The sequence below is a fragment of the Eschrichtius robustus genome, chromosome 15 (genome assembly GCF_028021215.1).
Source record: "Eschrichtius robustus isolate mEscRob2 chromosome 15, mEscRob2.pri, whole genome shotgun sequence".
NCBI classification, from domain to species: Eukaryota; Metazoa; Chordata; class Mammalia; order Artiodactyla; family Eschrichtiidae; genus Eschrichtius; species Eschrichtius robustus.
This window is the reverse complement of record NC_090838.1, coordinates 59238573-59262709: the sequence shown is the minus strand read 5'-3', so window position 1 is coordinate 59262709 and position 24137 is coordinate 59238573. Positions and strand designations below refer to the sequence as shown.

Sequence of the window (24137 nt, the reverse complement as noted above, 5' to 3'; positions counted from 1 at the left end):
ACCCCCCAAAATGTTCCTTGTGCCCTTTATAGGTGACCTTACCCCTCATTCCCAGCCCCTGCAAAACTCTCATCTGTTTTCTGTCCTTTTAGATCTATCTTTCCAAAATGCCGTATAAATTGAATCATACAGTAGGTAGTCTTTTGATTCTGGCTGCTTTCACTCAGTATAATGCATTTGAGATTCATCTGAGTTGTGTGTCAGTGGTTGGTCCTTTTTTTTTTGCTAAGTAGTATTTCATTATATAAATGTACCACATTTTACCTCTCCAGTCACCAGCTGAAAGGCAATTGGGTTAAAGCCACTATAAATACTTATGTTCAGGTTCTAATGTATACATATTTTTCACTTCCCTTGGGTAAATACCCAGGAGTGGGATTTCTGTTATACGATGACTATATTTAATTTTAAGAGAAATTGCCAAATTGTTTTCCAAAGTGGTTGTAGCATCTTGCACACCTGCCAACAATGTATGATTATTCCATTTGTCCCACATCTTTGACAACACTTGGACTTTTTAATTTTGTTTTCTTGTTGCTGTGGTGGTGGTGGTTTTGCCATTCTAATAGAAGTATAATGGTGTTAATTTGCATTTCCCTAATTACCAATGATGCTGAGCATTGTTTTTTTGTATGTATTTGCCATCTGTATATTTTCTTTGGTGAACCATCTTGCCATAATTTTTACCCATTTAAAAAATTGAAATGTATGTTTTATTATTAAATTTGAAAGTTCTATATATAGTATAGATAGATTCTTTATCAGATATGTATTTTGCAATATTTTCTCTCAGTCTGCAGCTTTCCTTTTCATATTCTTAACAGTATCTTTGGAAGAGCGGACATTTTAAACTTTATGGAAGTCCAATATATTAATTTTCTTTCATGACTTTTCAAGTATGATGTTAGGTGAAATTTTTTTATACTTGACCTTTATTAGGATGAATAAATTCCTTTTTAAAAATTTTATTGAGATATAATTGACATATAACATATTAGTTTCAAGTGTACAATTTTGCTTTAAAAGAACCAATTAATTACCTTTTACATTTTATACAGCTAGGTTTATGTATCTTTTCTCTTGTGATTTATTCTAATATTTTAGGCTTAGAAAACCTTTTTCTTTTGCATTGTCAAAATCGGATCAAAGTTTATTGTATTTTCTTCTACTTTTTTCTTTCTTTTACATCATGTACATTGTTTGTATGTATTTAAAAAATTACTTTGGAATTAATCTTTCTTACATAGGATCTGTATTATCTTGCCCAAATAGCTATATCCTCATCGCAGGGACATTTAGATTTGGAAGTTTTTTTCCTTTCTAACAACAGTTTTGAGCGCTTTCTTGGGTATGGCAAAAAAATGACATAGAAATGAATTCATAGGCTGACTACACCATATCAAAGTGGAAGCGAGTGGGGGAGCAGGGGCAGGGATGTGTTATGGCCTCAGTATGTGAATTTAGGGTCATTAAAGGAATGACTTTAGGTGATTATATAATGTAGAAACAATGGAGAATATAAATGTGTTTTTGCTTGTTGTTGATAGAGATGGCCAATGCAATTTGTATTTTGAATTATTACATCATTCTACATGTGCCTCTCTTTTATTTTTTTTGTTTCTTATTTAATTAAATTTTTAAATTGGAGTATCGTTGATTTACAATGTTGTGTTAGTTTCAAGTGTACAGCAAAGTGAGTCAGTTATACATATACATATATCCACTCATTTTTAGAATCTATTCCTATATATGTCATTACAGAGTATTGAATAGTGTTCCCTGTGCTATACAGTAGGTTCTTATTACTTATCTATTTTATATGTAGTAGTGTTTATATGTCAATCCCAATCTTCCAATTTATCCCTCCCCTCCTTCACCCCTTAGTAACCATAAGTTTGTTTTCTACATCTGTGACTCAATTTCTGTTTTGTAAATAGGTTCATTTGTACCCTTTTTTTAGATTCCACATATAAGTGATATCATATGATATTTGTCTTTTTCTGTCTGACTTACTTCACTCAGTATGACAATTTCTAGGTCCATCCATGTCACTGCAAATTACTTGTGCCTCCCTTCTGATACTTAACATCTACTATATTTTTTTAATTATTATTTTTAATTGAAGTATAGTTGATTTACAATGTTGTGTTAGTTTCAGGTGTACAACAAAGTGTTTCATATGTGTATATATAATATACACACACATATATATATTCTTTTTCAGATTCTTTTCCCATATAGGTTATTACAAAATATTCAGTATAGTTCCCTGTACTATACAGTAAGTCCTTATTGGTTATCTATTTTATATATAGTATTGTGTATAACATCTACTATATTTTAATAGTTATTTATGTTTATAATAGCAAACTGAGAACAGATGCTCACTGGGTCTGGTTTACTCTTCTATCCATTTCAGAATATGTTTATGGTGATTTTCACAAGGTAGGCTGTCATTAAGAGTAGAAGGAAGAAGAGAACTAAATGAAAGAGGGAGAAAGGAAGAAAGACAAAATGCATAAAGGTAATATGAAAGGAAAATAACATGGTGAAAGGCAGGGAATCTAAGATATGGAGGGAAAGGACAGGAAAGTATAGTTGAATGGTTTGAGTGTCTTTTGTGGCAATTGAGTACGTGAACATCTCTCTACTTCTATAAACACATCTTTTCTCCTTCACTTAGAATAGTTCCCACTCATACCACTTGGGGAAGTTAGTTTGGGAGAAGACTATATTGGTGAGTTAAATGCCAAGCTAAGAGTCTTCAATTTCATCCTACAGTTGATGGAGAATTTTAAAAATTCTTTGAACACAAGAGCAATTTAGGCAAAATGGTGCTTTTAGGTCTTGAATTAATTGGTTTTGAGGATGGAGCAATGAAAAGCCTGGAAACACGAAGACAATTTTGGTCTTTTTTATGCCCAAAGCCTGGCTTCCTCTTTTTGGCACAGAGCTAAGTTTCATTTCCCTCACATCTAGATAGGGTCATATGATTGGTTCTCACCAATGGATAATGCATGGATGTGGTCATTTTCATTCTGAAGAAGCTAAGAGCAGATGTTTTTTCTTCATGCTTTTGGTCTAAACTCTCAACTGCCAGCTTGTTGATGCCAGGATAACCACGAAACTACATATTGAAAATGGAGAAGCTACATAAAGAAGAAGATGGAAGCCACAAAAGTCATCACTTGGAGGAGAGCCACCCACCATGAAGTCATCTGTATCGGACTTTATGAGAATGAGAAATAAAAGTTTATGTTGTCAAATCACTGAGATTTAGCTGTTGCTTATTACAGCAGCTAGTGTAACCATTCTGACTAATTAAAGTCATTGTGACAAGGACAGTGTGTGGTGGTGAGGACGAGAAATGGAGTTTGAGCTCATGGATTGGAAAGAAAGACACAAATGGGTGAAGCATTACAAAGGAAAATGGCAGAAGAAGGAAGGATGACTTCAAGGTGAGCCTAAACTCCTGGAGGAAATTGTTAGCAGAAATAACAATGTCCAGAAAAAAAGACTGTCTTGGGGGAAAGAATATAACAACTTTTATTTTAGATGTATTGAGTCTCATATATTATAGTATATCTAAATGGAAATGCCTGACGAATTAAAAAACGAGTTGCAGAAGTAAATTGTGTGCACATGTGTGCATGCGTGTGTGTGTGAGAGAGAGAGAGAGAGAGAGAAGAAAGAGAGAGAGAGAAAGATTGCAAAAATGGGGGATGTAGGTCTCATAATAAAAAGGTAATAGTTAGGGCTTCCCTGGTGGCTTAGTGGTTGAGCATCTGCCTGCCAATGCAGGGGACACGGGTTCGAGCCCTGGTCTGGAAAGATCCCACATGCCGCGGAGCAACTGGGCCCTTGAGCCACAACTACTGAGCCTGCGCGTCTGGAGCCTGTGCTCCGCAGCAAGAGAGGCCGCGATAGTGAGAGGCCCACGCACCGCGATGAAGAGTGGCCCCTGCTAGCCACAACTAGAGAAAGCCCTCGCACAGAAACAGAGACCCAACACAGCCAAAAATAAATAATAAATAAATAATAAATAAATTTTTTAAAAAATGGTAATAGTTAAAATGGGTTCAAACTTACGTAAAGAAAGGCAACTAACAAAATCAGGATTTGGGAGTGGTTTTACTATTTAGTATGAACAATAGAATAGCAAGAAAAAGTCTTATCTTTGCCACTAACTGTATCTAAAATGACCTTGGCCAAGTTTCTTAACCTGTTTGAGTCTTAGTTTCCTCAAGAGGGGTTTGGAAAGGACTTGAAAGAGCTCTTTCAATTAGAATCACCCATGGAAGTTTAAAAGTCCACATGGCTGTGCCCCCTTCTCAGACTCACTGAATCAGAGTGTCCAAGGTGTGGGTAAGGCCAGCAGGAGGCCCTTCCATGTCAGCGATTTCACACCCTCAGTGGGGAGCTGGGCAGCTTACTCTTGAATTTCATTTATAACAACTTTTACAAGCACAGTGTTTTATTCATCTAGTTTAAAAGTTTCATCCTTGAGTTGTGGGTAGGCCTATTTTCAAGTCTATCTTTTGGTCAAGAAGCTTTCTGGGACCAGAAGGCTCCTTGCTAATGCCTCCGTCTCAGCAAGGCAAGAAGTTACACTTAGCGACTAATAAGAGAGGACAGATGGTACTTGTAGTTCCCAGTGTGGACTCTGATGTCAGATTGCAGTCAAATCCCGACTCCTGCCCTTAAAAGTTGTGTACCATTGAAAAGTTACTTAGTTTCTCTGGACCTTAGTTTTCCTACCTGTAAAATGAAACATGGTTAGAAAGTAACACATAGGATTGTTATGAGGATCAAATGAATTAATATATGCAAAGTGCTTAGACAGTGCTAGAACATATTAAGTGCTCCACAAAGGCTAACTATTGTCATTATTAGATCTATAGACTCAGAACTCCTGGGGACAGGAGACAAAGTAGAAGGTAGAGTATAACACCTCTGTCTGTCCTAATATCTATAGGTGTGATTCTGGGGGGACTTTGGAGCCAGATATGGGAGAAAATTTGCAGATGTACTACAAAACTGTAATCCTTCTTGCTGTTGCTATCTTAGAAAGATTTAATAAGACAGCACGTTTTACAATCACCCCAGCTGAATAGCCAGGGTAGGGGAATTCCAGTGAAGTAGGTAACCCCAAAATTGCCCAAATGTCTGCTTTTTAAAAGCCCTATTTTTTTAAAATTGATTAATTAATTTATTTATTTATTTATTTTTGGCTGTGTTGGGTCTTCATTGCTGTGCCCGGGCTTTCTTCAGTTGCGGTGAGCAGGGGCTACTCTTCGTTGCGGGGCATGGGCTTCTCATTGAGGTGGCTTCTCTTTGTTGCGGAGCAAGGGCTCTAGGCACGCGGGCTTCAGTAGTTGTGGCACGCGGGCTCAGTAGTTGTGGCATGCGGGCTCAGTAGTTGTGGCATGCGGGCTCAGTTGTTGTGGCACACGGGCTTAGTTGCTCTGCGGCATGTGAGATCTTCCTGGACCAGGGCTCGAACCTGTGTCCTCTGCATTGGCAGGTGGATTCTTAACCACTGTGCCACCAGGGAAGCCCCCATTGACTACTTTTATATTAAAAACCCTGAACCAAACATATATACACATATATATCAAACACAGAGACATAAATACATATTCAATATTTTTGCAGCATTGGTGTTATAGGTAAACATGTTACATGCTACTCTTTCTATGTTCTGTTACAAGTTCTTTGTACTACTGTTTAACATACCATATTTTAAGCATTTCCTATGTCATACAATGAGCTTTAAAGCATCACATACATAATGGAACATAGTAATATGTTTATGTGCCATAATGTAAACATAAGCATATCACTGGGAAGAACTTGTTTCCAGTTAATTGATATACATCTTTTAAAAATAAATGCCATATACACTAAGTCACTTACTGCACCTCTGATTAATTTTTTATGATTGATTCTAATGGTAGAAATATTTCCTCAGGTAATGGTCATTTTTAGAGCTTATAAATATTGCAAATTGCTTTCTTTTATCAATTTTACATTCTCCCAAGCAATACATATTTCCCTTTTGATTTATGCTTATCCACAGAGCAAAATTTTTTGCCATGAAAATTGGATTCATATGAATATTTTCCAACTTGCCTTTTGTTTGTTTTTTTAATTTAATTTTTATTTTATATTAGACTATACTTGATTTACAATGTGGTGTTAGTTTCAGGTATACAGCAAAGTGATTCAGTTATACATATACATATATCCATTCTTTCTCGGATTCTTTTCCCATACAGGTTATTACAGAATATTGAGCAGCGTTCCCTGAGCTATACAGTAGGTCCTTGCTGTTTATCTGTTTTATACACAGTAGTTGTGTATATGTTAATCCCAAATTCCTAATTTATCCCTCCCCGCCACGTTTCCCCTTTGGTCACCATAAGTTTCTAAAAGCCCTATTTTTTTTTTTTAAAGTATTTTTAAAAATATTTTATTTATTTATTTATTTATTTATGGCTGTGTTGGGTCTTCGTTTCTGTGTGAGGGCTTTCTCCAGTTGCGGCAAGTGGGGGCCATTCTTCATCGCAGTGCGCGGGGCTCTCACTATCGCGGCCTCTCTTGTTGCGGAGCACAGGCTCCAGACACGCAGGCTCAGTAATTGTGGCTCACGGGCCCAGTCGCTCCGCGGCATGTGGGATCTTCCCAGACCAGGGCTCGACCCCGTGTCCCCTGCATTGGCAGGCAGACTCTCAACCACTGCGCCACCAGGGAAGCCCTAAAAGCCCTATTTTTAAAAAGCTGCTGGATGTCATTCCAGCTGTAGAACAAGAGCATCATTTATGCTATTGCTTTGCTTACTGTAGTAATTTTCAATATTGAACAATTCTGCCGTTTACAGGTACTATTTGTTTTTTGTATTTCCCCACCTCTGAGTTCATGATTCCACCTTAATGCTAGCTAGCCATTTCTGATGTGGCATTATAAAAATTACTTGAATTAAACTGTATTCTCTCTATTTTTTAATCTGAGGATTTCTCAGTGCATCTCAAGGTAATGAGAATTATATGTCATAGTTTTGATGGAGTTTTGGGCAAGGTTTAATGATAAATTCGGTTAATGATGGTAATTGGGCAGAGAGATCTCTGAGCCTTGCTCCTCATGGATCTCTGGAAATTGGCACCAACTGTAAATGGGAGGAGAAATAAAGTCATAAAGCCTCAAATCAGGGCCCCAAACACTGTTCTTGTCTCTAGTCCCATATCCATCCCTTGGGTGGAAGAATTCAACAAACAAGGCAGGGATGAAAAGGCATTGAGTGAGGGCCCAGCTTAGGTCTTAAGGGTGGACTTTACCTTCAGGAGAGATTTAGGAATATTAGATATAAATGACGACAAGGTGTTTGTGTAGAACAAGCGTCTTGTAATATTTTTCAAGGGTGGACATTGAAATCTCAAATGCAACATAGAGCAGATAAGAGGGAATATTTACAGAGTAACCAGGTGGCAAATTTTTACTAGTGAATAATGAACTTTGCTGATATCAGGTTATGTGGTTGGGTCTCAATCCCGATAAAGGAGTTTGCTGGGGTGTGTCAATGATATGGACATGGCTTTTTCCAAAGTGATCGTTCTGGAAAGAGATTTCCACACCTTAAAGCCAATATAAAGGGTAGAAGTTGCATGGGCAGCCTCACTTGCTCCAGCAGCTTCTGCCTTTCAGGCAAAATGAAAATCCTTGTGAGTATTTGTTTACATTTCTTTATACCCTTTTGGTGGCTGCTTGCAGAGAGTGTTCATATCCAATATGCCTTGGCTTTCAGTGGTCTTAGACAAACACTGCATGCTTCTAAACTTCTGTGATTGAATTAATGCTGTCTTTGGCAGGAACAATGTTGAATATTAATTTGTCCATATTTATTTGTCCATTGTCTGTTTCTTGAGATGTTTACTAAAAAGTTACAAAGAAAAAAATTGGAAATATCTAGGGAACTTTCATTTGTAATATTTTAGTAATAATTCCTTATTATGAACTTTGGAGGGAATGTAGGCATTTTAGGACAGCTGTATTTACTATCTAAAGGAGAAGCAGGGATTTAAAAATAATAATATCCACAATAATAATAATAACAGCTGTCATTTCCCAAGTGCGTACTAGGCCCTATGCTAAACATTTACATGAATCATTTCATCCATTCACTTAAACAGTTCTATGAGCTGAGTAGTATTGCCCCATTCCACAGGTGAGGAGACTGAGGCACAGAGGAATGTGATTTCCCCAGGCCAGTAAATGTGGGATTTAGCCTTGAAATTTCCCCATCTTAGGCCCCACTTACCGGAGCAATCATGGCAAAGTAATCCTGCCATGACCACTCCAGCTGATCCCAGCCCTGATCCCATTCTCCCATAGCTCCACATGGCAGTACTCCATGGATGGTTAGTTGACTATGCTCTGATCCAGAATGGAACTCCTTCCCCCAGTCTCTATCCCTTATTCTCATTGAGCTACTGAAGGAGAAAGCAAAATAATACCTCCCCATAAGGTGCTAAAGACTGTCAGCTTAAAGAGTTGCCTCTCCCAAGGTATCTTGATTTTCTAAGAGGATACCTAACCCTAAAACACAAACCTGGAACAGTGGTATATTAATCATGGTGTTGGGTGAGTGGTTACTTGGGGGCAGGGGACACTTCCTGAGCTCTCTCTAATCATACCACTAAGGTGGCTGGCCCTTCACCCACCTATTCAGACCTCTGTATTAGATCCATTAAACAGAATACATAGGGGTGTCAGAGGTTTTCCAGGTTGTCCAGGAGTCCAGGTTGTCCCTATGCAAGTAGACAGGTTGGACAGCTGCATATAGTATAGGTCCATGTTAGACTTTCTACCCACAGTCGCCAGGAGAAAAATGTTATTGGTGAGATGCAAAAGGAACTAGGAAAATCCCACTGACAGGTCCTAAAAATATCTGCCTTCCCCTTCATCAGCAATTTCAATGACGGTGCAGTGCATTGTGATGTCCAGAAGAGGGAACACAAAACCGGGATCAGCATGTTGGATGAGTCTCTCATATAACTGCAGCAAAATGTCAGCAGTGCTTCCATGTCAGTCTCACGGTCTGCTGGCCTAACACTTGTCTTATGGTATCACTAAGAAGAATGTGGAGGTTTTCCTTGATGTCAGTCTCAAAAGTTAATCATGCCTCCAAGCACCGGATTTTCATAGTTTCCCTTTAGGAATCTATTGTGTCTCTGTCACCCATGAATCCACTTAAATCTGTCTTACTCTCTCAATCTCAAGGAATTAAGTAATTTTTTTAACCAAAAAACAAAACTTGACTCCTGTATACTAAAGCCAGTGTGAATACCACTAGGGTCCTCCCCTTAGTAAAATGAGTCCTTCCTCACTGCTCACCTCCCCCAAGTTTTTTCTTTTTTCTTTTTTTTTTCTGGCATAAGAACTATGCTTTCTAGAAGGTTGTGTTGTTAGGAAGGGTTGGGAATTTGGTAACAAAGGTAGAACCTGTGTCTGAAAAATAGCATGAACCCAACAAATGCCTGTCAAATGAATGAATGTGTGTTTCACATTTTGGAAGTGGACTGTTGACCATCCATGACCTCCCACCAGTGTCTTAAGTATATGTTTTCTGTGATATTTGTGCTTATCTTGTCCAATGTCGCCTCATGTTCCCACCCTAAGTGACAGCCCTATTGTGAATAGATGTGACTGGTTGGTTTTTCAGGTGGTATTTCTGGTGACACTGGCTATCTTTGGGACACAATCTCATGGATATGAGGTGAGTTGGTTCACTATAGACTTTATATCTTAGAGGTATTGGGAGAGGAAAAAGAAGATATGAGATAATCTGAAGGACAGTAGAGAGTCCACATGTCCTATGTGGGATGAAATTCCAGAAATAACCAATAACAGAAACAATGAGGTTGATTATTTCTTTCCAATCACAATACCTTAAAAAACGTCCCCCATTGCTTTAAAATGTGGTTAATTTCATTTTTTTCATGTAATGCCATTGCTTTGCCCATGTATAATACAGTGAACTATGAGGAAGACCTTTGCATTCTAATTTTAGCATGGGCTTTTGGTCTGGGATGCCAGTGGAGATGTTTCAAGGTTCAGTCTCTTGTCTGAAGCAACAGAAGGCTTTACTTTGCAGGGAGGGTTGCCTTTCAAATGCACATAGTTTATGGAAAAACCATTATGTCTTTTGTCAATCTAGGTTTATAACATCATCAGCCCAACTGACAATGGTGGCCCTATTCAGGAGACAATGACAATTGACAATGAAAAAAATACCGCCGTGATTAACATCCATGCAGGATCTTGCTCCTCTACCACGATTTTTGACTATAAACATGTAAGCAGCAATATTTTATATTCTTCAAGAATGGACTTCTCAAGGGTGGAGGGGCAGCCATTTATTGTCCATTTGAATTCCAGCATCTATCCTTGCAATTCTTTCACAATTTCCTTACTTCTGCTTTTCCCTTTAAATTATCAAGCAATTGATTAAAAACCAACCAAACAAAACCGTTTCTAATTAAAAAATGTGATGAGACAGGAAGCATACAAATTTGCTTGACCTTTTCAGGTGGAAAGCACAATCTTATTGGCTAACTACAGGCTCAGAAAGTGCCTGCAAGAGTGACGAAAACCCAAGGGCAGGCATGGCACACAGGCTCTCAAAAATATTTGTCAAATGCCTGAATGAATGAAGTAGGGCTTCTAACACAAAAAATTATGCAGACAAAGAACAATAATGAAGAAAGCAGTCACAAAGTAGCAGAAATCCAGAACAACTCTACACATTTGACTATGTATATGCAGTAAATCATACTGCTTCTGGAAGAATGAAAATATGTTAACTAAAAACATTAAACTATTTCCAAGTTTCAGTTACTGGTATTAACAATGAATCTCAGGAAACTTATTCTGTCCTTGATTCATTTATTCATTTGTTTGTTTTCCATTTGTTCCACCTGGGTGTTGAGCCTGCTTTCACCTATGGAGAGAGCTATGCACTGTGGATATAAGTAGCCTGTAGTCCGTTGCACTGGACATTTGAACATGACTTTCTTCTCCTTTTCTTATAGAAACCTCCTCACTGCCTCTGCCCCACTGGTATTGGGAGTTCCACGACACATTTGAAAGCATAGAGTCTTTGAAAGATATGGTTTACAAGGAAGTTGTGCTGAAATTCTTTTTAAGCAGATGTCAGGGAAATCACAAAAGTATCTCTAAAAAAAATAGCATGAGAATAGGTGAGAATTTGGTTAAAACATCTTCCACTATCATCAGGTTCGGCCTCAGTCAATTTTTGGATTTTAGGGACTGGCAATTTGTGAGAATTGAAAAATAGGAACTAGAAAGATTTATAATATTTGCACTCTTATAGGCTGTATAATTATTTGGAACTATGTACAGAAAATTCCACTCTGTATGAAGATTCCAGAAGGTTCCTTTTGGCTCCAAGGACCTCACCCTCCATTGTTCTTCCAATCCCAACTTCCTCCAACCCATCCTTATCCAGCCGGCTTGGGTCTGAGGTGGAGAAAAGATAGAGAGAAGATGGTAAAGGAGGGGAGGGGAGAATCATTGAAAATGTATGTGTGGTGGGTGAGGGGGGTGTGGGTATGTTGAGGAGAGCTTCTAAAGCATCCTTGTCCGGTAGAACTTTCTGCAATGGTAGAAATGCTCTATATCTGCATTTTCCAACAGGGAGGCTACTAGCCACTTGTGGCTACTGAGCGCTTGAAATGTGTGACGGAGGAAGTACATTTTAAATTTTATTAAATTAGAATTTAAATTTAAATGGCCACATGTGGCTGGTAACTAACATATTGGAAAGCACAGTTCTAAAGAATACCGTATTTACTCCAAAAATACGGTATTCCTCTGCTGAGGAAAAAGCAGAACAAAATCAATAGAAAGAGACAGAGAGCGGCTTCTTCTCAAGCTTTCAAACCCCAAACTGTAGACCCAAAACATGAAAAGTGGGGCACACATCATGGCTTTACACAAATTCAGAGATAGAAATGACAAGTGAAAAAGTAAAACGACTATGTAAAAGAAGTCAAATGGATAGAACTGACTGCAGCTTGAAAATATCACTACGCATGCTCAAGGCTTTCCGCAAGGCCCATCCTCACCAAGCTCAGGACCCAGGGAACTGGGAGGGGCAGTAACTGCGCTCTTGCTGCTTCAGGGCTACATCGCCTCCAGGGTGCTCTCCCGAAGAGCCTGCTACATCCTGAAGATGAACCATGAGGCCATCCCTGCTCTGGACCAACTCAAACGGTACATCTTTGAGAGGCAGGTAAGTCTGGGGTAATCCTAAGTATTCCCTGTTCTTGAGCCAGGGAATACTGGTGCCCATAGAGAAATGAAGAGGGTAAGGGAGAAGATCATAATATCATACCTTATTGTGGATATGGTACCCTCCACTTTAAAGCATCTTCACATTTATTGATTTTAGAGCAGGAATAAATCTCTTAGCTTGAGTTCCACCATACAGCCCCCGATACAAAAACTTACGATAAATTCCAGCGTCTTTGTAGAAAGGACTAAACATTCTCTTCTCAGAGCAAGGCTTTAAGAAATAGTGATTGGCAGAAAAAATGAGTGATGATATCCAACGACACAATGGTGCAAAGAAATACAGTATAGTGAGAATAAACAAACACTGTGTGAGGCTAGGAATCTGAGGTTTATTTCTCCTTTTGCGTCTTTACATCGGCCACAGGATTCACCCTCTGTGGGTTTCATTGTCATCAGCTGCAAAATAACATTGGTAATAATGAGGTTTCTCTACAGACCAAGTGGTCAAAAAGAGATGATATCTTGAGATTCCTGACCATCTCCTGTTTAATAATTCAAAAGAGAAAAAGTCACAATTTAGAATAAGGTACACCAGATTATGTCAATTTATTTCATCCTATTCCACTCTATCCTACTGATCTAGGCTTTGAACAACATGTTCTCCGACAAATACATCTGGGTCAAGTATAACCCACTGCAGTCTCTGATCACAGATGTGAATTGGTTCCTGTTTGGATCACCCGTCAGGCAGCTCTGCGAACATATCCCCTTGTACAAAGGGGAAGTGGCTGAAAAGACACGTGAGTACCAATAAATCATTCCTTCACCAGATATTTTCTGACAGCTCCAATATGTCAGCCACTCTGCCAGGTGCTGTGTGAAATACAAATAAACATGAAACATGACTCAGTTTGGTTTACTTTGGGAATTAAATATCTACCATGGGTGGAAATAGTGCTAAATGTTAGGGAGACACAGAAATGAAAAAACTCTGCCTCCAAGGAACACATAGTCTGATGGAGAAGTTAGTGACTTAAGACAGAGGATGGAATAAAAAAGATTCCTGGGGACAAAGGAAAAACTATTGGATTCTCTAAAGTACAGCATGGTAACTCTGGTTAATAATATGGTACTGCATACTTGAAAGTTGCTGAGAGTAGATATTAAGCATTCTTACCACACAGACACACACAGACACACACACACACACAAAAGAGTTACATATGTTAACTACACAAGGTGATGGATGTGCTATCTTGAGCTTTTACAATGTATATGTATAGCAAATTATCACGTTGTACACTTTAAATATATACAGATATACTTGTCAATTATTTCTCAAAAAAGTTTAAAAATAGTCTCAGGATCTAAGATAAAATTGGTCCAAGAAAGAGCAGGCAAAGTGGACTGACAGGGAATAAAAACTCTGATTCATGCAGGTAACATAAGTCACTGCAGTCATTACTGGTATTTTTACACAAAATTGCTAAATATGGCGGAGTGACAGAGTGAAAGAAAAGCTGCATCACAGATGGCAGAGGTAACAAGAGAAATTCCCCAGAGTAGTGGAGGGTAAAGAAGAAAAGAATTAGCATTCTTGCAAAGAATAGCATTACCTTTCTATTGCCCAGAAAAAATTAAGATATTTTTACTTTTCATAAGGTCATTAGTACTTATAAGTAAAGGCATGCAGGCATGCCATTAATGCAGAATGTCATAGCATTAATCGAGTTGAGCCAGAGAGCACTTCCGGGAATTGTCAGTATATTAAGCTAATATATTATTATTCTTTGCAATACAAGTATAGCTAAAATCTTGGGTAACATGAAATTACATGTACACCCCCTAGTCAAGACATTTACAAAAGGACATTGGTTTGCTGAATTCTAGTAATTTCTTAATTCTCTTTCTTTAAAAATTTTTCCCCTTTTCAGATGATACTGGTGCTGGAGACTGTGCAAAGGCTGGGCTCCTGGGCATCTTGGGAATTTCTATCTGTTCAGACCTTCACATTTAAGGCATCAGGCCACTGGTTTCAACTTTTCAGAGAAATACACGTTTCCACTCAACGGCCAAATTAAATTCTTTGTCAACGTCCCAACTAATTTTGAGATTCAGTAGTAAAACATAAATACTATATTTATAGATATCTGGGTGTTTTTTTTCTTGTAAGCAGCAAAGGGAAGCCAAACAATGTTTATGTCAATATATAGAAGGAAAGAAATTGCCAGGATTTCAAGTAAAGTGCATAGTGTGAAGATTCCCAGGTAATATAGGTGAGTCACATACAGGCTGGTCAGCTGTGTACAAGTCTTCAGTTTTGCATTTGACACTTAGACTAGTTGCACATCTGTCCAACCAACACACTGGGCAGCCTAGGTAGAGCAGGGGCTCAGGTGGCATTGACCTTCACCTAGTGAGGGGGATGGATTTATACCCTTATCAGACAACTTGACTGCTCGGGTGAAGAAAACTCTGCCCTCTGACAAAGCACCCAGCTTTGAGAGCCATTCACATACCTTTTAGCTCATCAAAGCTGTAGACTCAAACTTAATAAACACTATCATGATATATTTCATCCCAGAGTGAGGAGAGAGAGAGAGAGAGGAACACACGTCACCCAGAGAAAGATGCACGTTACTGAAAATCTTTACAGGAGTGAGGCCCTAACTGGGAATGTCAAGTCAATATATAGAAGGAAAACAATTTTTAATATTTCAAATAAATTGCATAATGTGGGCAAATTCCCAGATCGTATGGTTGGTTATCATATGGAGTAGTCAGCGAGTGCAAGTTCAGAGCAAAGAGGAACTACTTTAACAAGAATTTCTGTCTTCATCAACTGCTCCTATTCCTAACACTATACATCTACTCCTTAATAACCATTAGTACTGGGCTAGGTATGCTGGCAAAACTACAATAGTAAAGAAAGTTAAAATAACTGAGCTAAATTCTGGCAGGGGTGGCTGCAACTTATTGTCTCATCTCACCATAGAAGGATAGGGATATTCTGGTCTTGGTTGGGTAGTTAGAACTAGATGCTTGAAGGTGGCCAGACTATCTTTTTCCAGTCTAAACTCTCTTTCTCTCTACATGTCTGCCTCAGGATCTGACACTGGCTTTCTCCATGGTGGTAAAACCAACATCACTCTGAACCCCAAGGTCCCCATCTTCCTTGTGTCATCATCAGAAAGGAAAGGAACTCTCAGTTCTAATTTCAAATTAGCTTTAATTAAAAAATCTCTGGAAAGGAGCCTCATTGAATCATGTGGGTACACGTTCTTACTCCTCTGGCTGGGGCTGGTGGGAGTGGGGTAGGGGAAGGGTTGTGATTGGCAACTTCCTTTGGAATTTTCTGCTTAGAACTGTGTTATCCTTATTCGTTTTTATAATGTTATTACCATTTTAAAAGCAGAACTCAAAGCAGCACTTTTTCTGCTTTTTCCTAACTCTGCTTTCCTTAAATCAATTGACCCTGCTCAGTTCTGGTGTCATGCTGAATACCTATTAGGAGAAGCAGGTGGAATAGGCCAGGCACATGCCTAAGAGGAGTGAGTCCAAATGTAAGCTAAAAGGAAGCTGGGGCTCCATTAAACCTTCTCCAGAAAGGAGCCCTTTCTTAAGGGTTGGGGAGGGAAGATATTAATTCATTTCATTTTTGTTTGCCTCAAGGTATTTTCTAATTTCTCTTTTGACTTCTCTTTGACCCAATGGTTAAGAGTGTGTGGTTTAATTTCCATGTACTTGTGAGTTTTTGTATTGTCCTTTTGTTATTGCTTTCTAGTTTTATTCCATTTGGTTGGAAAAGATTGGAAAAGATACCTGGAATGATTTCAATCTTCTTAAATTTGTTAAGACTTGTTTTGTGGACTAACATATGAGCTATCCTGGAGAATAGAATAGAATAGAATCTTGTTCCCTGTGCGCTTGAGGAGAATGTGTACTCTGCAGCTGGTGGATGGAATGTTCTGTATATGTCTGTTAGGTTCATTTGGTCTATAGTGTAGTTCAAGCCTGCTGTTTCCTTATTGATATTCTGTCTGAATGATCTACCCATTATTATAAGTGGGGTATTGCAGCCCCCTAGTATTATTATATCGCTGTCTACTTCTCCCTTTAGATCAATCCATATTTGCTTTTTATGTTTAGGTGCTCTGACATTGAGTGCACATATATTTATAATTGTTATATTTTCTTGGTAAATTGAGCTTTTTGTCATTATATCACAACCTTTTTTGTCTCTTGTGACAGTTTTTGACTTAAAGTCTATTTTATCTGACATAAGTATAGCTACTCCTGCTCTCTTTTGGTTCTCATTTACATTGAATATCTTTTTCCATACCTTCACTTTCAGCCTATGTGTGTCCTTAAATCTAAAGTGAGTCTCTTTTAGACAGCATAGTTGGATCTTGTTCTTTATTCATTTATCCACTCTATATTTTTTAATTTGGATATCAAATTTTCTAACCACAACAAAGCATCAAGGATGCTAGAGGAGCTTATCTCTCTAATAAAGCTGGCCCAAGAGAGCAGGCATGATCCAGAATATGAGTGTGCCAAAGGTGTTTTTGCAGAAATCTTGGTGAGCCTTGTAGATGGGGTTCTTATTTCCTATGAAGTTTTGTTCCTCACAGTAAATGACACACAAATGGGATATTACTCAGCCTTAGAGAAAGAATAAATCTTGCTATTTGCAACAACATGGATGGACCTAGAGAGTATTATCTTAAGTGAAATAGTTCATACAGAGAAAGGCAAATATATATAATTTCACTTATATGTGGAATCAAAAAACAGAACAAATGAACAAACATAACAAAACAGAACAGACTCATAGATACAGAGAACAAAAAGGTAGTTGCCAGAGGGGAGGGGGGTAAGGGGGATGAGTGAAATAATTTTGGAAGATTAAGAGGTACAAACCTCAGTTACAAAATAAGAGTATAGTATGGGGAATATAGTCAATTATAATGTAATACCTTTGTATGGTGACAGATGGTAGCTAGACTTATCACAGTGATCATTTTGTAATGTATAGAAATATCAAACCACTATTTTGTGCACCTGGAACTAACAGTGTTGTAGGTCAATTATATTTCAATTAAAAAATATGTAGACACTGGGAGGAAATACATCAAAATGCAAATGGTAGCCTTGTAGAATGAATTTAGGAATGTTCCATCCTCTTCAAATTTTTGTAATAGTTTGAAAAGGCTAGGTATTAGTTCTTCTTTTTATGTTTTGTAGAATTCCCCTGTGAAGCTGTCCATCCCTGGACTTTTGTTTCCTGGGAGTTTTTTAAATTACAAATTCAATTTCACTACTGGTGATTTGTCTGTTCAGATTGGCTATTTCTTCCTGATTGGAAGGTGGTATGTTTCTAGAAATTTGTCCATTTCTTCTAGGTTGTCCAATTTGTTGGTATATAATTGTTTATAGTATTCTCTTATGATTTTTTGATATTGCTTGTTGTTTCTCCTTTTTCATTTTTTATTTTGTTTATCTGGGTCCTCTCTCTTTTTTCGTTGATGAGCCTGGCTAAAGGTTTATCATTTTTTTTAAATCTTATTTTAAAAACCAGCTCTTGTTTTCATTGATGTTTTCTATTGTTTTTTTGGTCTCTTTTTTATTTCCTCTGTGATTGCTATTGTTTCCTTCCTTCTGCTGACTTTGGGCTTTGTTTGTTCTTCTTCTTCTAATTCCTTTAGATGGTAGGTTAGTTTGTTTATTCATTGAGCATCTTTATGATCATTACCTCATACTCTTTATCAGGTAGAATTGCTTATCTCCACTTTGCTTAGTTCTTTGGCTGGGGTTTTATCTCATTTCTTCATTTGGAACATATTCCTTTGTCACCTCATCTTGCCTGATTCTCTGTTTTTACTTCCATGTATTAGGTCGGTTGGTTATGTTTCCCTATATTGGTGAAGTGATATGTAGGAGACATCCTATGGGGCCCGCAGTGCATTCCCTTCTGGTGACCAGAGCTATATGCTCTAGAGGTGTCCTCTCTATGGGCTGTGTGGGCCCCTCTCTTGTGGTGGGGTTGACTACCGTGGACACACTTGTAGGTGGGTCCTGCCCTCATACTGGTTGGATGCCAGGCCCTGCCTAGTGCAGAGGCTGACAGCTATTGGTGGATGAAGTTGGGCCCTAGCATGACTGGCAGTGGTTGCCTGGGGGCTCCAGGGCTATTGCTGGCCTGCTAGTGGGGGTGCCTTTGGCTTGTGCTAGACCTCTGGTTGATGGGGCTCTGTCTCCACATGGCTGGTTCCATGGACTGTGGAGTCTTGGACTGCTAGTGAGTGAGGCCTGATCCCAGCATTAACAGGCTAGAAGGAGGACTTGAAACTGGTGTTTGCCAGCTCCAGTGCCCCTGTGGGAGAACAAGCTCCCAGAAATGGCTATTGGCAGCACCTATGTCCACAGGGTGAGTCTCAGTTGCCTCCTGCCTCTCCAAGAATTTCTCCAAGGTCAGCAAGTGCATCTGACCTAGGCTTCTTTCAAATTACTGGGTTTTGGAGTGTGTGATATTTTGTGTGCACCCTTTAAGAAAGGAGTCTCTGTTTCCTACAGCCCTCAGGCTTTCCCAAATGCAAGCCCCATTGGCCTTCAAAGCTGGGTATTCTGGAGTCTCATCTTCCCAGTGCAGGACCTCTGGGCTGGGGAGCCCGATGTGGGGTTTGGACCACTTGTTCTGCAATTGTGCTTATCCTCTTGTTTGTGGGTCACCTACCTGGGGTGTGGGTCTTGACTCTACCTCATCTGTCCTTCCTACCCATCTTGTTGTAGTCCCTTCTTTACATCTTTTGTAGAAGATCTTTTCTACTAGTGTTCAGGTCATTCTCATCAATAGTTGCTCTGTAAATAGCTTTAATTTGGGGGATGCCTGTGGGAGGAGGTGAGCCCAGGGTCTTCCTACTCCACCATCTTGGCCACTCCTCCTCCTCATCTATTGTTGATCAGAATTTCCTAATTTTCTATAGCAAAAAAATCCACTGACTACCTAATTTCCATTCCCTATCCACCTGTTTCCTTCCAGCAGAACCTCAGTTTGTTTAAGTAGCTGTTAAAAATACCCTTATTTTTAGGGATATATTCCTTACTTTAGTTCCAAGTCTTCAGTAATGCTTGGTCTAAATCAGTGGTTTTTCATTTGGAGTATGGTCTTTTCTTTTCTCCTCTGGAGACATTTCACAGTGTTTGGAGACATTGTCACAGTTGGAGGGGGTGCTACTGGAATGTAGTAGGTAGAGAGAGGTCAAAGATGCTGCTAAACATTCTACAATGCACAGGACATCACCACAGCAAAGAATTTTCTGACCCCAAACGCCAATAACGTTTAGGTTAAGAAAGCCTGGGCTAAATCTGATTTCCCTTAAGAAAAGAAGGTAATGTCAGTTTCCTTAGCCTATGATTGGTCAATGGGTGTCATAAGTCCTCACTTCTGGTCAGTGAGATCTAAGTGGAAGTCTGCTAAATGGGGCTTCCAGGAAGAAGAGGGACAGACTCAGGTAGCATGCAACTCTGCCCTTTGTCCTTTCCTATTGTCCTCCTCTCAATGTGGACATGATGCTGATGCCAGGAGGTGCGTCTGCCATTTGGGGACCACCAGGTAGCAATCCTGGAGAGGAAAGTTCAGGAAAGAAAGAAAGAGCTAGAATGCCTGATTACATCATTCTAGTGCAGCACCAGCTGGGATTTTCTTTCCCTGGACTCACATGATACAGATCAATCCCTATCTGCTTAAGTCACTGTGACTGTATTTTCTTTATTTGCAGCTAAAAAGCATTCCTTACAAATACACCTGAAAGAGGTGGAGTTAGTCCAAATGGCACACACATCCCAGGATCTGGGTCCACCCCAACACTACTGCCTCTACTTCTCTTACCCCTACAACTCCTTTGGAAGTTCTGGGCTCACCACATTGCTGCACTTGTGCCGTAGAAAGGCAGTGCTGTGTGCTACTCACAGAATGACTGAGAAATAAATGGTACTTGGAGCCCACTGTCTAGCTCTGCTTGGCCTGCTATTCCTTTTATTAGTCCAGACACCATGTCCTGTTGCTCCCTCAGGAACCATGTGTGAGGTTGCAGAAACTCTGATGTGAAGGGCTCAGGACACATATAGGAACTGAATCAAGGGTTTCTTGGGGTTTGGGGGTCTAGGGGTCTACCCCACTGTAAAGTGGTAAGCCTGTTTCCTTTTAACCACTAGTGAAGGGTTCCCTGGCATGGGTCCCTCCAGCTCATGCTGTAGCATGTGACCTAGTGAAGTGACACACCTCACTACCTCTAATGATGCAGCCCACCTCTCAACCTTCCTCTGAAATGTTACCTTTGCCTCACCCATCAGAGCATGGCCTCAGGTACATGGTGCCTGGTCAATGGGCAAGCATCCTGTCCTTTTGTTAATTACCTTTGGGAGCCTCGCTATTCTCCCGTTTGCCCTGACTGATTGCTATAATAGGGAGAATCCTGGGGTAGTCGCCAGCCCCTTACAGTCTGAAGCTGGCCCTCACTCTATGGGTCCTGCCAGGGTGTACTTGATTTTTGCTAAGAGCTCCTCAGATTCCATCAATGTCCCTTTCTACTCCCTTGGGGTGAGGGTTGGGGAAAGCCATGTCTGAGAGTAGCATGAAGGAACCCTCTAGGGTGTAGGGAATGTTCTACATCTCCATCTAGGTGATGGCTATATGGGTGTATGTATGTAAAAATTCACTGTACTTAAAATCCGTGCGCTTTACTGTATGTTATACCTCACTAAAAACGTTTATATATTTTTAAAATGTAAAACACAACTGAATACAAAGAAGGCCCACCCAGTCTGTGGCAGTCTTAGGAAACAGCTCAAGTTGGCCGTTGCTGTAGGAAACCCAGAGCAGCGTTGAAAGGCTCGTGCTCCAGCTCCACGTGCCTGGAGCCAGGCCAGGGGCCGAGTGCTGTGGAGGGACGAGGGTCCACCATCAGCAGCAGGTCAGCTCCAGGAGGAGGGCTGGGGACACTGCCTGGATGAAAAGCATCACCAAAACTGACGAGGCCAATGAAGATACTCCGTAGGAATAACTGCCCAGATACAGCTTAAACTGCGGGGACGGTCTCTCTACCCCAGGCAGCAGCAGGAAGAGGAGAAGCAGCACATTCTTGGCAGGATAATGGGCCCCACTCCTGACCCCTGGGGAAGCTGAGAGCATGGAGTGGGCAGGGAGCCAGAGAATGAGCACCGGGCAGCCACTACCCTCGGCTGGTGAGCCAGCCCACCCACACCCGCAGCCCTGGGGCTCGGGGCCAGTCGGCTCTTCCCTGAGGCTGCGGAGAGGATGAGGCATGATGAGGACAGTTCGGGGTGCCTCCATCTAGGGTGGAAGGGGTGGGGCTAGTGAAGGGAGCAAGAGTCCCCCTACAAGGAACCATGTCATTGGAGCATCGTTCTCTGAACTGGGAGGCAGGGAATTTGACCTCTGTCTTGGGCCTCCTTTCTGAGAAGGGCCTCCTGGGCAAGGGTGGAACTTTTGCAAGAATCTCAGGGATTTCTTGGAGGGAGGGTTTTGTGCAGTTCCCAGCTGGGCTGCAGACATGACCAAGGACCTCTGATGATCCTTCCAGCGCATGTTTGCAGGAAGATAAGGACAAAGCCAAGGGAGATTGAAAGCTCAGGGAAGAGGGAGCCGGGATACGGTCGTACCCAACGAGTCCTAGATGGGAGGACCAATGCCGAGCACGCTGCGATGTCTTGCGCTCAGATTTGGCCCCAGTCCAGTGTCCAAAGGGCTCATGTTCCAGGCCCCAGGGTGGTGGGTGGAGACTGTGAGTAGAAACCACAGAAGCCACAGAAGAGAAACGCCTGTTTTTCACTACACTTTCTCTAAGGAAACAGGGCATAACGTTGCAGCAGTGTGAACGACTGACACCAAAGCGACAGGTGAGACACAGTTCCCTATTTCGAGATGAGTCCAGAGGCCCAAGTTCCTCTGGCTCCTGAGGCTGAGACGGAGGCATCTGCCCAGGATGCATGGTCACTGGAGGAACGGCAGGTGGTAGAGATGGCTCAGCTGTGAGCACAGCAGGCTGTGGGTTCCCAGTCCCCTCGGCCCAGTCCTAAGAGGCAGCGTTGTAGATGTCGGCAGAGGTCAATAACAGCAGCTGTGCCAAGACAGGAAAAAAGAAAAAAAAAAAAGAAAGAAAGAAAAGAGAGTAGAAGATTTCCCCGCTTAGAAGATGAGTGAGCTAATTCTTAGCTACTTCCTAGGCCCTTCCAGGGACACTCCAAGATTATTGCAAAGGACTTAGCAAGAAGCTTGAGTTCTTCAATCACAGATGGAGGAAACAGTCTGTTATGAATATCAGTGTGATTGTATTTTAAACAGAAGACACGTGGTCTTGATACACATGGAATATGTTTGGGTCAGGATGATGGGCACTGGTTTGAGATTCAAATATGGTAAATTTCATTGAGTGATGGATTAGGTGAACTCTTAAGGATAAACGTTAACAATGGCCATCAGTAGGGTGGTGCTGTAGACTAGAATGTTTATGTCTCCTTAAAATTCATATGTTGAAACCTAATCCCCAATGTAATGGGCTTAGTCCCTTAGAAAAGAGGCCCTAGAGTACTCCCTTGTCCCTCCCACCTTATTAGGACACCGTGAGAAGACAGCTGTCCATGAACAAGGAAGTGGGCCTTCACCGGACACCAAATTTGCTGGTGCTTTGATCTTGGACTTCCCAGCCTCCAAAACTGTGAGAAATAAATGTTTGTTGTTTACAAGTCACCCAGTCTATGACATTTGGGAATTTTGTTCCTTCCAATCCCAACTCCCAAAGGATCTAAATCCTGCTGCATGCACGGAAGATTCTTTATAAGATAAAGATTGAGCTTGTAACCTGAAGGACCAAAATCTACCTTGACAAGCCCTGTAAGGTCTAGAAGGCTGTACTTATTGTTTCTCAGAGCTGGTACAGAGCTATTACAGCGGAGTCAACGACAGCCAAGGGTGATGATGTATAGGAGGGCAGCAGGCCTTGAACCTAGATTTTCCTGGAGGAAAGCAGTCTAGCTGGCAGAGTGTCTGCAGGGATGGCAACAGATGGAGTTAAGCATGGTGGGTGCCTGGGGGTGGGGAGTGTCTAAAGTCTCCTGGAAGTAACAGGTATGTTAAAATGATCCGGTGGAGCCCGGAGATGATGGGAAATTCAGGAGCAGCTGAAGCTCAGAAGTCCGGAGGGGAAGGCTCGATGGGCATCAGAGCTGTCAGTAGACAGCAGCTCACACGCCATCACAGAGGACTCGGGAGCAGGGGTCCAGGCAACTGTAACAGGGACTCAGGCACATGGGACCAGACAGGGACTGCTCTTGAAGTTGCCGGAGGATAGATGTCAGGAATACGGCAGATACCAGTCAAAGATGGACTGATAGCCATGGGGACTTAACTCCGGGACTCACTGGGCCATGCCCTGGGGGCCGGACCCTGCTTTGTGGTCCTCTCCGGGCCTCTGGTCGACCAAGCCTTGACCTGTCACAACTGATACTTCTACCCTGAATGCTCTGTGCAGGTATCTCCATCTGCCTTATCCTCGACAAGCTGCATAGTAAGCTGCATAGTGACCAAATCCATAGTTTCAGAACCCCTGGCTGGCCCAACCATACCTTATTTAAGCCCAGTTAGAGGTTTATCTTGGGCCTCTCCCATGCAGTCACTTTTCCATTCATGACTGTAGGTAACCACACCACATCATGACTCTGCAAAGCTTGCGCTCAGCTCTGTCTTTGGCGAATCGGTGCTGAGATCACCCTGAGGCCTTCCACGCCACCCGCATGCGCTGTTG

The 24137-nt window shown here is 40.9% G+C and overlaps 1 protein-coding gene across 1 annotated transcript; it reads left to right on the top strand.

The window, feature by feature from the left end:
• Positions 1-7706: 7706 nt before the first annotated feature.
• On the top strand, positions 7707-14329 carry GKN2 (gastrokine 2). The gene is made up of 6 exons (XM_068565110.1): positions 7707-7718; positions 9719-9772; positions 10214-10351; positions 12200-12310; positions 12956-13112; positions 14247-14329. The coding sequence occupies exons 1-6, from the start codon at positions 7707-7709 to the stop codon at positions 14327-14329; spliced, it is 555 nt and encodes a 184-aa protein (XP_068421211.1).
• Positions 14330-24137: the final 9808 nt, after the last annotated feature.